Here is a 16,388-nt window from a genome sequence, read left to right as displayed (position 1 = left end):
GGCTATACTAGCATAGCTCAACCAAGCTCCAAAATTTGAAATTCTAGTATTTAGTATAGTTAATCTGTTTTTGACATGGACAGAATATACCCTATGTATTTTGAGCACTAGTTAATTAGTACTCACTTATCATGTGCCAGTATGTATGTGATTTTTTTTTTTAAGAATTTAGTTTGATGTTTCACTTGCCTTTTGTATTTACAGAGGAAGAAGTATATTTGTTTTTTTTTTTCTTTTATAAGGAATGTTGCAAAGTATAGGCTGCCACCTAGAGACAGACTTGTCATTGGAGATAAAATTAGAACAATTTCAATTATTAAGGTATTCTAAAAGATTTACAAGTTTCTAAAAGTGCATATTTACTTATCTGTGGGGTAATTTTTTTTCCAGTTTTGCATATATTACTGAGACAAACCAAATACATCTCAAGATATTTATAATTAAGCTTGAAATGCTCATTAAAAGGCAAGCAAAGTGTCTATCTTTCTCAATCTTTTTCCCACTCTCTTTAAATCTTGAGGAAGACTTTTACGGTTGGGCACTGCAATCCTTGGTAATTATTAAGTCCTACATTTCTGGTATACAGTTGTTTCTTAAGTGAATCCTCAGTTTTAGTAGCCTCAGCATTTCTTCTCCTTTTTTGTATCAGATTTTCTCTACTCATTTATCCATATTTATTTCAGTCTTTCTTCATTTTAGTTTGATTTGTTACCTGCTGCCTGTTACTTAACTAAAAATGAAGCAAAAAATAAGACTACCAAAACATCCTGTTATATGTTTGAATTACCTCTGGTCTGTTACCCTATTAAATGTTATTTATTTAGACTCTGTAATCCACTCTTTAAAAGAACATCCTTAAATAAAAGGTTTTTAATACATGGGATAGTTACTTAGAAAGCGTCTACTGTTTGAAAAGCTCTCTGCTAAGTACTCTCAGGCATTGTTAGTGTATTTTACCCACACCCGGATTTGGAATTGAGTGAGCCAGGATGTTACTATACTATAAAAAGCAACAAACCTCAAAGAGCCTTTTGCTTTATTTGGATAAATTGTTTTTGTCATAATTAAAGTTCTGTTCCCCTTCAGTCTTCTCTTCTACCTGCTTCTGTACCTAGTTGGAAGGATACAAAGAAGGCTAGGGTTCTTGCTATGGCTGGCATCATAGAACAGAGGAGAGGAGGGGTAGAACTGACAAAGGCTAAAGAGGATAAGGTGAGACGGTTCTCTAAGCCATGGGTTTGTGTGTATGAGAATAAGACAGTTTGCTGGTTCTTGCTTAGCTTCCTCTGACAATGACTTCTTTATTTCCTTAACTCATCCCTATGATGAGTTCTAGGCATTTTGGGCATGGGTGTTTAGTGCTGTTGTGTCAGCTCCACTGGAATGACTTTCCTTGGTTCTGGAATAAAAGAGGTGACTGGTTTTATTCTTCAAACAGCATTACCCTGGCAACATGCACAAGTAGGAATCTGGCATCCAGTAGAACTCAAATAAGGAACTAGAGCTTTTGCTCACCTCCAAAATGGGCAGAATAATCTATCAAAAAATGAATGCTCAAAGTAGGAGAGCTTAATACTAACTGAGCATCTTATATGATATGGGTACAGTGCTAAATATTTTATGTTTGTTATCTCATGTTGTTCTCATATCCTTAGTTGTTTGTTCAACAAACATTTTTGAATGTTTCCCCTGTGCTAAGCACTATTCCAGGCACTAGGAATTACTGCATTAAACAAAACAACATCCTTGCTCTGAAGAAGTATTATCACCATTTTAAAGATTAGAAACCTGAGTTTCATAGAGAACATTGACTTTTTCAGTGTCCCATAGCTTAGTAACTGGTGGAGCTGAGATTTAAGCCTTACTGTATCTGTTGCCAAAGACTTTACACCACTCTAGTATGATTTCTTGAAGGTTCTGCTATTTGTAGTGATTGCTATGACCACAAATACAGTTCCTTTTTATAATTGTCCATATTGCTGATTATGCAGTGTAGTGTTCTTCAGCCCTGTTTTCATATCTTTGATTCCATCTTTGATGTCCTATATAATAGCTGGTAAGAAAACAAAATTTTGCATTTCTTGAAAACTCAAGTCAAGCATTCTTCTGCCTGCTCTCTACTGAGTACATATTGATAGTGACTACATAAATGCTATTGTATGGTTTAAGAGCAATCTGTCTTTCAGTTTAGTTTTTAACAATTTATTTTTTATTTGTAATGTATTCATTCATTATTTTGTCTAAGTAATATATTCATATACTTCAGATATCAGGAAATGAAAAGGTATGCAATATAATGTCTCCATTACATCCCTAAACCCCAACTACATACTTCTTTTTCTCAGAGGCAACCAACTTTGCCAGATGTTTGTGTACCTTTCCAGAAATATTTTAATTCATGTACATTCAGATACATATATACCCCTTATTTTAAAAGTTCAAATTATTTAAACTAAAAAAAATTTTTTTTCACCTATTTCCCCCACCAGGCACCTATTGTAACCACCACTCTATTCTTTGTATCTATTTCTTTTTAAAAATGTTTTTCCTGTTTTTAGATTCTATGTGTAAGAGAGATCATGCAGAATTTGTCTTTTTGTCTGACTTATTTCACTTAGCATATTGCCTTTGAGGTCCATTCATATTGTTCCAAATGGCAAGATTTCATTCTTTTTTGTTGCTGAATAATATTCCATTGTATATGTATACCACAATTTCTTTATCCTTTGGACACTTAGGTTGGCTCCTTATCTTGGCTATTGTAAATAATGCTGCCATGAACATGGAGGTGCAGGTATCTTTTCAAATTAATGTTTTCATTTTCTTCAGATAATTACCAAGAAATGGAATTAATTGCTGGATCATATGGTAGTTCTATTTTAATTTTTTGAGGAACCTCCGTACTGTTTTCCACAGTGGTTGTACTAATTTACATTCACACCAGTGGTGCATGAGGGTTGCCTTTTTTCCACATCCTTGCCAGTTCTTATTTTGTCTCTTTTTGATAATAGCCATTCTGACAACTATGAAATGATAGCTTACTGTGGTTTTGCTTTGTTTTTCCTGATTAATGATGTTGAGCATCTTTACATTTCTGTTGACCATCTGTATATCTTCTTAGGAGACCTGTCTGTTCATATGTTCTGCCCATTTTTAATTGGATTGTTTTTTGCTATTGAGTTCTTTTGTTTATTTTGGATATTAACCCCTTATCATACAGGTGTTTTGCAAATTTTTTTTTTTTACATACAGTAGGTTACCTTTTCATTTTGTTGATGATTTCCTTTGCTGTTCAGAAACTTTTTAGTCTGGTGTAGTCCACTTGTATATTTTTGCTTCTGCTGCCTTTGCTTTTGGTATCAAATCCAAAAAATCATTATCATGACCAGCTTACCCCCTTATATTTTCTTCTAGGAAACATAGTTTAGGTCCTACATTCAAGTCTTTAATCCATTGTGAGTTAATTTTTTTGTATGGTGTAAAATGTTGGAAATTTTTCATTCTTTTGCATGTGGCTATCCAGTTTTCCCAGTACCATTTATTGAAGAGCCTGTCCTTTCCCCATTTTATATTCTTGGCTGCTTTGTCATAAATTAATTGATCATAGAGGCAAGAGGTTTGCTCCTGAGATCTCTGTTCTGTTCTCCTGATCTGTGTGTCTGTTTTGATGCCAATACCATACTGTTTTAATTATTATAGATTTGTTTTGTAGTTTGAAATCAGGAAGAGTGATGCCTCCAGCTTTATTTTTCTTTCTCATTTGCTTTGGCTACTTGGGGTCTTCTGTGGTTCCATTTTGAGTTGTTTGTTCTGCTTCTGTGAAAAATGTCATTGAATTTTGACAGGGATTTTGTTGAATCTGTAGATTACTTTGGGTGGTGTGGACAGTTTAACAATATTCTTCCAATCCAAGAATAGAGAATATTTTTGCATTTGATTTGTTTATGTCTTCTTTAATTTCTTTGATTAATGTCTTACTGTTTTCAACATACCAGTCTTTCACCTCCTTTGTTAAATTTATTCCTAGATATATTTTTCTTTTTGAAGCAGTTGTAAATAGAATCATGTTCTTAATTTCTCTTTCTGATAGTTTGTTATTAGTGTAAAGAAATGCAACCAATTTATTTCATTCTAATTTTTATTGACTTTATTTCATGCCTGAATGTACAGAAATTATCTAGTCTCAGCTCCTTTGCCCTCAGCTGCAGCCCCTCTCCTCCATGCATGTCCAAGCCCTGTTCTTGCCCCAGAAGCTCCAGAGGGTCACACTGAAGCTTGTCCAACCTGGTTTCTTGCCTCCTGCCCCTTCGCTGTCCTCCCCTCCCCCCATTTTTCAGTTTTATTAGGTAGAATTATTACTGTTTGACTGCGCATATACATTATATTGCATGTAAATATGTATATACAATATATTGCACATATTTTTAAAATTTATATATATGTGTTGTTCATTGTTTCTAAGAACAATTTAGAGCTTTAGTTTTTAAACTTACATAGTTATCAAAGGAATAAAACCAACCACAAAATAAGAATCAACAGATTACAGTAATCCAATCATAAAGGACAGTCAAATGTGCTGACACATATTCAAGAAATCAGTCATCTAAGTTATAACTATAAGTAGTTCATTTGTGTCCCTTTTTAAAATAGATTCCACATATAAGTCATGTCATATGGCATTTTTCTTTCTCTTTCTGGCTTACTTCACTTAGAATGACATTCTCCAGGCCATCCATGTTGTTGCAAATGGAATTATTTTTCTTTTCTATGGCTGAGTAGTATTCCATTGTATAATATACCACATCTTCTTTATCCAGTCATCTGTCGATGGACATTTGGGCTATTTCCATGTCTTGGGTATTGTGAATAGTGCTGGTGTGAATATTGGGGTGCATGTGTCTTTTTGAGTTATATTTATCTCTGGGTGTATGCCCCGGAGCAGAATTGCTGGATCATATGGTAAGTCTATTTTTAGTTTTTTAAGGAACCTCCATGCTGTCCTCCATAGTGGCTGTACCAGTTTACATTCCCACCAACAGTGTTCTAGGGTTTCTTTTTCTCCACACCCTCTCTAGCATTTATCGTTTGTAAACTTTTTAATTATGGCCATTCTGGCTGGTGTAAGGTGATATATCATTATAGTTTTGATTTGCATTTCTCTAATAATTAGTGATATTGAGCATTTCTTCATGTGCCTATTGGCCATTTGTATGTCTTCATTGGAGAATAGCTTGTTTCAGTCTTCTGCCCATTTTTGGATTGGGTTACTTGTTTTGTTTTTTTTTTTATATTAAGGTATATAAGCTGTTTGTATATTTTGGAAATTAGTCCCTTGTCAGTCATATCATTTGCAAATGTTTTCGCCCATTCTGAAGTCTGTCTTTTCATTTTGTTGATGGTATTTTTAGCTGTGCAAAAGCTTTTAAGTTTAATTAGATCCTGTTTGTTTATTTTTGCTTTTATTTCCATTACTCCAGGAGCTGGTTCCAAAAATATATTGCTGTGATTTACGTCTGTGAGTGTTCTGCCTGTGTTCTCCTCTAGGAGTTTTATTGTATCTGGTCTTATACTTAAGTCTTTAATCTATTTTGAGTTTATTTTTGTATATAATGTTAGAGAATGTTCTAATTTCAGTCTTTTACAGGTAGCTCTCCAATTTTCCAAGCACCACTTATTGAAGAGACTGTTTTTCATTGTATATTCTTGCCTCCTTTGCCATAGATTTAATTGACCATAAGTGCATGGGTTTATTTCTGGACTCTCTATCCTGTTCCATTGATCTATGTGTCTGTTTTTTGTGCCAATAACATACTGTTTTGATTACTTTAGCTCTGAAGTTGGGGAACAAGGTTGCCCTAGCTCCATTCTTATTCAAGATTGTTTTGATTATTCAGGATCTTCTAAGTTTCTATACAAATTTCAACATTTTTTGTTCCAGCTCTGTAAAGAATGTCATTGGTACTTTGACAGGGATTGCATTAAATCTATATATTGCCTTGAGCAGTATGGTCGTTTTAAGAATATTGATTCTTCCAATGCAGGAATACGGTGTATCTTTCCATTTGTTTATGTCGTCTTCAGTTTCCTTCATCAGCGTCTTATTAGAGTTTTCGGAGTACAGGTCTTTTGCCTCCTTAGGTAGGTTTATTCCTAAGTATTTTATTCTTTTTGGTGTGATGGTAAATGGTATTATTTCCTTAATTTCTTTTTATGCTATTTTGTTGTTAGTGTATAGAAATACAGCAGATTTCTGTATATTAATTTTGTATCCTGAAACTTTATCAAATTCATTGATGAGTTCTCATAGTTTTTGGGTCACTTCTTTAGGGTTTTCTGTGTGTAGTATCATGTCATCTAGAAACAGTGACAGTTTTACTTCTTCGTTTCCAATTTGGATTCCTTTTATTTCTTTTTCTTCTCTGATTGCTATGGGTAGAACTTCCAAAACTGTGTTGAATAAAACTGGTGAGAGTGGACATCCTTGTCTTGTTCCTGGTCTTAGAGGAAATGTTTTCAGCTTTTCCCCATTAAGTGTGATGTTAGCTGTGGGTTTGTCATATGGCTTTTATTATATTAAGGAATATTCCCTCTATACCCACTTTGGTAATTGGTAAGAATTTTTATCATAAATGGATGTTGAATTTTATCAAAAGCTTTTTCTGCATCTATTGAGATAATCATATGGTTTTTATTCTTCAGTTTGTTAATGTGTTGTATCACATTGATTGATTTGCAGATACTGAAAAATCCCTGCATCCCTGGGATAAATCCCACTTGATCATGGTGTATGATTCTTTTAATGCATTGTTGGAGTCTGTTTGCTAGTATTTTGTTGAGGGTTTTTGCATCTATATTCATAAGTGATATTGGCCTATAATTTCCTTTTTTGTGATATCTTTGTCTGGTTTTGGTATGAGGATGATGAGAATCTCATGGAATTAGTTTGGAAGTGTTCCTTCCTCTGAAATTTTTTGGAATAGTTTCAGAAGGATAGGTGTTAACTCTTCTCTAAATGTTTTATAGAATTCACTTGTGAAGACATCTGGACTTTTGTGTTAGGAGTTTTTAAATTACTGATTCAATTTCAGTACTGGTGATTGATCTAGTCACATTGTCTGTTTCTTACTGCTTCAGTCTTGGCAAATTGTACCTTTCTAGGAAATTGTCCTTTTCTTCTACATTGTCTTTTTTGTTGGCATATAGTTGCTCATAGTGGTCTCTTATGATCCCTTGTATTTTTGTGCTGTCGGTTGTAACTTCTCCTTTTTAATTTCTGATTTTATTAATTTGGGCCCTCACTTTTTTTCTTGATGAGTCTGACTATAGTTTTATCAATTTTGTTTATGTTTTCAAAGAACTAGCTTTTAGTTTCATTGTTTTTTCTATTTTTTTTTTTCAGTCTCTTTCATTTATTTCTGCTCTAATCTTTATGGTTTCTTTTCTTCTACTAATTTTGGGCTTGCTTTGTTCTTTCTCTAATTGCTTTAAGTGTAAGGTTAGGTTTTTAATTTGAGATTTTTCTTGTTTCCTGAGGTAGGCTTGTAGTGCTATAAACTTCCCTTTGAGAATTGCTTTCGCTGTATTCCAGAGGTTTTGGATCATTGTGTTTTTATTTTCATTTGTATCAAAGTATTTTTGATTGCCTCTTTGATTTTTTCAGTGATCCATTGGCTTTTTTAGTAGCATATTCTTCAGCCTCCACGTGTTCACAGGTTTTCCAGTTTTTTTCTAGTAGTAGTGACATCAACAGTCTATGTTCCTTGAGAGCAGTTTTTGTGTGCCACTACATGTGTGTCAAACCCGAAACCTGCCCCTCAACCCCAAGCTCCAGGACAGGCAAAGTGACCTCTTTCATGGACTGTGGACTGCTTCAGTCAGCTGTCTGTGCAGTGCCCTGGGTGTGATAGCCTGCCCAGAACCATCCCTCACATTGCCATAGGCCCATGAGACCCAGGTAACCAAGCCCCTTCAGCACCAGAGCCAGGTGATCAAGGGGCCCTGGGCTCTACCCATGCAAAACCCGTAACGTTAGACACAAAACCAGCACACTAGATGTGTGTAAAGCTTCCTATCAGGAGACACTGGTGCTTTGGAATTCTGCAGAAGGCAAGTGTGAAGATAGTGCCCACCCTCTGAAATCTTTGAAAAAGATTAGTCAGCCCCTAAATGTGTGTTTGAAGAGGTCCTTGCCCCTTACACCACAGTCATAAATGATTAGCTAATAGGCCTCTAGTCCAGAAAAACTGAGCTCTTAGGTCTGTTGCCTCCTGATGGGCCCTGGCGGTGGTAGCTGGTTTTGGAACTCTCTTCATTGGTTACAGTACTGTGGGATCTATGAATGTAAGCTCCACTGGCCACCAAAGCCAGGTGAAGTAAAGTTGTCCCCTGGCAGCAGTCACAAAAATCAAGGTACCAGATGGGTATGAGCTCCATTCTGAGTGACACAGTTGATTATAGTTCTGTGTGATCAGGAATGCAGGTTCCCCTGGACTCCAGAGCCAGGTAATCAAAAATCATATCCTGGGCAGCAGCCAAAAAAATCAGGGCACCAGGCACATGTAAAGGCTCCCTTCCAGGAGATATTGATGCTTAGAGCATGGTAGAGGGAAAGTGAAGATGGTGCCTACCTCTCTCTGTCCCCAGAGAGTGCCCCAGCGGGCTCCTAGATGTGTGTGTTAAATTAGATGCCTGCCCCTTAGGATATGGTTTTAATATAAGCAAATAATCTTTATTCACTTTGTTTGGTTGTGATAGGGTGCCTCTGAGCTATATCCTGGATGGATGAGTCCGAGTTCTGCAGGTCCTTTAAGAGCTTTCTACCAGATTGGTACTGTCTTGTGCATCTTGGGGTACAAAGCCTGCTGGTTTTCAAAATTAGATATTTTGAGGGCTCATCTCAAGTGCGTGTCTTAAAATTTGGGGTACCTGATAATGAGGTTTGATCCCATCACTCCTTAGGGAGAAACTCTGGTTTTTAGCTCCCTCCCAATTGTGGTTCACTGTGCTGTAGGTGAGGTTTATTTTGTGCCAGCCTCTCCTGCCCACTTTGATGTGGCTTCTTCTTGTTTTCCTGATGTATGTATAGTCATCATTCAGCTAGGCTTTAGGTTTAAGAGGAAAAATTTTCATGTGTACCTGGAAATTGACTGTGTCCATGTCAGAAGGTGAGTTCAGGATCTTCCTATGTCACCATTTTGATCTGGAAGCTATCCCTTCTTTTTTCACATATGAATATATCCTACAGATCTTTTCATGTCAGTCATAGATAGCTTTATTGTTCTTTATATCTCCATGGATTCCATTGACTTTAAAAGTAGTAGTTTGTCATGGACCCTGTAGCCAGACTGCCTGCATCTAGGCCATGGATCTGCTGCTGGGAAACCTCTTTTACAAGTTGCCAAATCTCTGGGCGCCTCAATTTTCTCATCTGTAAAATGAAAGGAAAAAATTGTACATTCTGAATAGGGTTGTTGTGAAGTTTAAGCGTTTATTTAGCACAGTGCCTCAAAGATGATGAGCACCCAAATGTTGGTTGCCACCACCATTGTGATTATTATCATCATTTTTACTTATGTAATCAGATTCTTATTTTTTGGCATATAGGTTTTTTTCCCCTTTTTACTATTACAAAAAGCGTTTCGGGGAATAGCCTTGTATGTTACTATTTTGCACATGTGTGGTTTCACACATGCTTTGAAATAAGTATAACATCAAGGCAAATGAGTATGTAATTTGTAATTTTGATAGACATTTGCCAAATTGCATACCACAGGGATTGTATCAAGTTATGCTGTCACTGACAGTTTGACATAATTTAAATGATCAAGGACTTGATGATGGTAGCTTTCTGGTGTTACTTTCATTTCTGGAATTATTCATATTTTTAAATGACAGTTTTGAAAGTTCTTCCTCAATCTTTATTGAAAGTACAATCCTGTCAGGAAAGCCTGCTCAATCTTTTATTTTTTAATATAAAATATGTAAGTTGGTGGATTATTCTTTTAGGATTCTCATGGATAAGGTGGAAGATAATCTTCACTCTTTTTTATTCTTTGTTTTCAGATTTTATGTTTCTATGAACCTGAATTACTTCAGATTTTTAATTTACCTTTGCAATACATAATCTTACGATAATCTTATATTAAAAATGTGCACCTCTAAGAACCAAGAATACAAAGGTGAACTGAGATTAGCTTTTTAATTTATTTTGAGTACTAGTCTTAAGTTACAGCAAGATTTTTTTCTTTGTCAAGGAAAACTTAATAGGACAGAGGAGCTTAAGATACCACACATTTTTCAAGGCTCAGGGGAATACAAAGATTAATAAGGAGTGATCTCTGCCATACTTTTTCCTAGTGGGTGAGCTAAATGGGAACCATTTCCAGGTTAGAAAATATAAAAAGGGGCAAAGAAGAATGCTTGAACAGAGCTTACTGTTTTGTTGCCTTTTACTTCACTGCATTAAAATGATGCAGTGAAATAGCATCACTGCAGTTCACCCTTTGTGAACTAAGCTAGTTTATTGAGAGTATAGTCAGTCAGTCATGGAAATAGAGTAGTTGAACATTATTTACATTTGAGGTATTTTAACAGTAATATGTGCAACTTGTTACTGAAATAGTATGATTAGTGTTGTCCTTTTTCTTGAATTAAAAAAAAAATGAATTTTACCAAGATCTACTTTCCATACATTAAAATTCACACATTTAGAGTGTATAGATGGATGACTTTTGACAAATGCATACAACAATGTAATTACACTGCTTTCAAAATATAAAATATTTCCATCTCCCCAAGAAGAACAATTAATTCTTCCCATGTCTAATAACTTTAAGATCTGTTTTATTTCTTTTGCTTGTTTATTAGTACTTATAATATGATTTTACTTACTAAGAGTACTGTGAATTAACCCCTGAAATTACATGCCTGTTATCTATGGGAATCTGTTTCAGATTGCAAAATATTTCATGACCCAAACAGGGTTAAATGTAAACAAAACTGTTTAATTGAGTGATTTTAAAACTGTCTGACAGAAAGTTACTTTTATTTAAGATCATTTTAATTATCAATTTAATACATTTCTTGTTTACTTGAAACTTTAAAATCCACTAAAAATAGAGGCTGTATTGCAGTGCATGAACAACCTGCCTTCAGCACTATTGAATACTCTATACATATCTGTTCTTGGCATTAAAAAAGTATATAGTCACAATAAAAAGTATCTCATTTTGTTTAGGAAATTGCATATTGGGGAAGAACTCTTTAAAAGTATTTTTCCTTTTCATATACTTTCCACCCTAGACTGTCTCATCTCTACAGGTGATTATGGGGGATACCTGTTGGCGGGACTTGATGAATTCAGCATCCTGAAAATTAATAAGAGCAATGTATCAATAAATAAAATGTGCTTAAAAGTGGTTCTGATTAAATGGGTAGATATTATTTTTCTCATTTTATAGATTAGTAAAAATTAAGTCAAAATAAGTTTAATGTACCAAGTGTGCCATTGTACTTTTTGCTGAGACTCTGAATTAAGATCACACTTTGACTTTTAGTCTGCTGTTTTACTCTGTCTTTCCTATGAGAGTGCAGCAAATTTTAGATACTTTTCCCACCACGTTTTTAAATGTGGCTTATACTGGAACTGGTAATCACTGTGAAGGAGCCTGTTAGAGGTTATAAAGTAATTATTTTCTTACTGACTCATTGAGTGTTACTCTTGTGATTTTTAACTTGAATATTTTATATTTAAATAGTTGAAACTGAACCTCATTTAATTATTAGGCCAGGATTCTCTATACTTAAGTTGATTTTGAACCTTGTTCTGGTTTCTTTAAGTTATGTTAATTTTTAACACAGGTTTCCAATATAAACCACTCTTATTATGAGAGTGATAATATTTACAGAACCATATTGGAGATAAAAATAAAATAACTAAGATAAAAATAGTGCAAAAGAATGAGATCAAAAAGGTTTAACCTTTCCTTTGTTTCATCATGTTGTAGAGGCTACCGAACAACTTTTCACGTTCAGAGGAAGAAACAGATTTAACTAAAATGTGTTGTTAGATTAAGGGACATTTAGTTTCGATTTATAGAAGAATATTCTGATGATAAAAATATTAGAAGAAGCCTTGAAGGGAGAGAACACTCTATACTTGGATGTTTTTCAGACTGAGGCAGCCAGCTATATGTCTGGATAGCATCAGTATATATTTAAGTCAATCCTTAGGATCCTCCCTAAAACTCTTCTAAATATTTTTTCTTATACTTACCTAATTCATAGCATATTCCAGGTTTTTTAAGATGTCTAAAGAACTTTGAATTTCTTAAACAAGGAATTCCTTTAGAATAGGTAGAAGTTTGGGGGAAGAAAGAAAAACTCAAAAGGTTTCATATAAAACTTTTCAAGCAGTGATCAGATTAAATTTAATATTTAGCATGGGTTAGAAAAAGATTAACTGTAAAATCTGTTGTTCCACAGGTACTGTGAGAATAGAGATGTTTCGAAATATGCAGAATGCAGAAATCATCAGAAAAATGACTGAAGAATTTGATGAGGTATATAGCATTTCAGTATTTATACAGATTGCCTGCTTACACTTGTAAATGGTGAATGTTGATTATTTTAAGTTTTGTTTTGATTTGCTGTTTAGCATAAGAGAAGATATACTACTTTCTCATTTATATGATAATTCATGCTACTAATTCCAAAATTAATCATCTTTGGGAAATGTATTACATTGCATGGAAGTAGAAGCACTGAATAATGACTGATAGCTGCTAAGGATAAGAAAATTAATGGTAGAAGGTAGAAGTTGATCCTTGACATTCATTCTTCAGTACCATCTAAAATTCCTTAATTTGTAAATGCATTTCCAACAGTTTCATGTTCTGTGGAATTCTGGTCCTATTAAATGCTTTAAAGAAAAAAGGGTTTGGAGTTCAAGGAATTGTGACAGGCTGCCTATTACACCTACCTTAGAGTTTGTCAAAGCACATTATCTTATTTAAGATTCTTAGGAATCCTAATGGAGAAAAATTTGCTTAACTTTATTTAATTTAGAATTCCCAAAATTATTTTACATGGATTCCTGACACTGCCCTACCCCTCCCCATTTTCTGTGTGTATAAAACTTCTGTTTGGGACACTCTGCTTGAAATACTCTGATTTCCATTTAGAATACAAGTTTTCTTTGCTAGTCTTCACAATTTAATCGTGTAGAAATCATTTTTTCTGCATGGTTTTCCATTTTCAAACAGTTTTACACTGATTGCAGATGTTGAAACACTTGTACAGATTTATTTCTGTGTTGTATTTATGGTGAGCATTAATTCACGTCATGCTTTAGACTACAGTTAATTCCAGCTTTAACATTCTTCCCTTTGATTTAATTAAGATTTGCATTTTCTGGTAGGTGTTCCTTTTTCTTGACTTTCAACACTAACAACAAAGGTTGGTTTTCTTCTAGGTCCACCTTTCAGGGGAATAGGCTCAGGCTTTTTATTATTAGTAGTAGTAGTATTATTTTTAATTGAAAAAAGTACTACGAACACATGATAAAGCATAAACTTAAACACATGTTGCTCAGTGTATGTCTTTCTCATCAGATGTTCACCTTTACTCTAGCAGCACTGCCAAAACATTTTCACGTATCTCTTTACAGAAACATTCTGTCAGTGGCTTTCAGACTATTTAGTCACATTTCATGGGAGGTAGGGGAGACTTTACATTGTCACCTATGAAGATATACTCTGTAATCGCTTGTCTTCATTTCTGTAATCCAGAAAGCTCTGAAATTCCAAAAACTGGCTTCAGCTAACATGAGGCTATTTATAGTTTTTATTTATCCCATTCAGTGTAAATATGTATACGTATTGCTGTTAAATATTAATGTTACTAATTGTAAGGGGCTACCCGAGATTCTGTTGAGGTATGGTGGAATATAAGCTGTATACACTATATTAACTTCTAAAATTCAATATCTCATAAATTCTGAAACATTTTTGTGGGACTAATTTTCACTAAAAAAAATAATTTTTGGTTGTTACTTCATGAGTTTTTATGTAGCAAATGGAAGATAACAAAGCCAGATTAAGGTGCAAGTGGTACATTTACACACCAACTAATATACTAACTGCCATACCAGGCTTGTAAAACAGGTGATTCAGGTCGTAGATTAATAAGTAGAAGGCATCTTGGACCTTCACAGTACCCGCACATGATGGGATGATTATTAAGAGTTTAAGGTAGTAGTTGCCAAATACTGCTGTACATTAACATCACATGGGGATACTGATGCCTGGCTTCTTCCCACATCCCCCAGACATTTTGATTTAATTTGTAAGACATGTGACCTGGATATGGGGATTTTTTTCAAAGCTTGCCAGGTGATTCTAATGTATATCAACTGCTGAGAACATTATTATAAGGGAAATAAAAAGAGGAAACCAAGATTTAAGTTATAAAAATACTTCATATTTGAGAATAGAATGAGGGGGAAACAGAAATGAATACAGTGTGAAAATGCATAATAACAGGAAATCACTTCTTTGTAGTAAGATTTCGAAATAACTAGAGGAAAATGAACTCAGCGAAAGGAAGGTCATGGTATACCTAAGAAAATATTCCTGTGAATATTGTCAAGAAAAATAGTAAAATCTTATGAAAACTGACAATAAATGAAATGTAGCAAATATAGTTATTCAAAAGGTATTTGTTTTGTATTCCTAAATATTTTTATACCAATATTTGAGATTATTGACCTAATCAAAGACTTTTAAAAGTCATTGTTTTGATTTTTTACAGTATATCTAACAGTTTTGATTATTATTAGAACATTTTCATTTAAAGCAGAATTATTATTAGATATTCTCTAAGGCTATCTATTTTATCTTCAAGCACTTTAAGATACTGATCTTTTTGTACTGTATATTCAAGAAACTGCTTAAATGCATGCATATTGTTAAATGTATAGAGTTTTATTGAGTTGTTTTTTCCCTTCAAAATATTATATAGGTTATTTAGTCCACTGGAAGTGGAAGGTTAGTTTTGGTGAGTTATGTTTTGTGATGAAATTCTGAAAGAATTAATGACAAGAACCATTAGATCCCAAAAGCCTAGAAAAATGCCTAGTTCACAGGGAGTAGCCATTAAAATTTTGTGTAATGAATGAATATATTATATTATAGTAAAGATGACATGAGTTTAAGGTCATTTGGATAAGGTGGTCCAAGAGTAAGTTATTGCCTGAAAAAGTAGTATACTGTAGCTTCTATTCCTTATTACAAACTGCTTATAATCAGTTATTAGATAACCTTTTTTAAAGCTGTATAAATTTGCACCTAGCCAAAAGTGCTTTGTGATTGTAATATCACCCTGATTTAGAAGTATATTAATTCCCAGAGCAGTGTATAGCTCTTCAGAGTCTGTATATACACTTGATTCCTATTGCAGCCAGTTGCTGGGAGATAAGGCAAAATGTAATAGTATTTCTTTTCCACATTATTAGAATCAGATTTCCATATATAAATTCTTAGGTATGTTTCCCAAAGTTTAGTTTATGTAGTTTTCATATATTTAAGTGTGACATCCATGAAGGGAAACCTTTGCAATACAACACATTTGATGTACAGCTGACCCTTGAACAACACGGGTATTAGGGACTCAGACTTTCCATGTAGCTGAAAACCCTCATAAAACTTTCTGACTCCCCCAAAACTTAACTACTAATAGCCTACTGTTGACTGGAAACCTTACCAATAACATGAACAGTTGATGATCACATATTTTGTATGTTATATGTATTATGTACTGTGTTGTTACAATAAAGTAAGCTGAAGAAAAGAAAATGTTATTAAGAATCATAAAGAAGGGGAAACACATTTACAGTATTGTACTGTATTTATTGTTACTATAAGTTCCTACCACCTCTTTATAAGATGAATCATCTGTCTGTCAGCACCTATATTAGTATTGTCTTATATGATACAAAACTCCATAGATGTTATATGCATTACTTACACTACACATCAAAAATGAAAAGATAATGTGAAAAAGTAATTCATATTTATTTACAAGTATGATTTATGCATTGTTAGGAAACCAGCAATACGATTGCTTTGTGGTAGCTGAGTGTAACTGATAAAAAATTGTTTCACAGTAGCCTAGCCTTTACACTAATGAATGAATTGTTAAATTTTTTATGGCATACCATATTACAGTCATATTCATAATACAATATTGAAAACATTGTTACTTTTTTCATAAATTACTTACATGTGATGACAGGCTGATACACAGTGTCTTCAACTAAGAGGAATACTGCACAGTAATGTAATTCTTTGAAAGCAAAGTTATAAAATAGTAAGAAAAGCAGTACAGTATTA

At 33.9% G+C, this 16,388-nt stretch overlaps 1 protein-coding gene across 1 annotated transcript in view; it reads left to right on the top strand.

The window, feature by feature from the left end:
- The window catches only part of STAG1 (STAG1 cohesin complex component), a 326,413-nt gene that overhangs the window by 161,782 nt on the left and 148,243 nt on the right, over positions 1-16,388 (top strand). Inside the window, exon 6 of the mRNA XM_031440349.2 lies at positions 12,484-12,560. Coding sequence (XP_031296209.2) covers positions 12,484-12,560 — 77 coding nt within the window. The remainder of the gene's footprint in view (positions 1-12,483; positions 12,561-16,388) is intronic.

Source organism: Camelus dromedarius, chromosome 2, assembly GCF_036321535.1.
Source record: "Camelus dromedarius isolate mCamDro1 chromosome 2, mCamDro1.pat, whole genome shotgun sequence".
NCBI classification, from domain to species: Eukaryota; Metazoa; Chordata; class Mammalia; order Artiodactyla; family Camelidae; genus Camelus; species Camelus dromedarius.
This window is presented reverse-complemented; position numbering and strand designations above follow the sequence as displayed.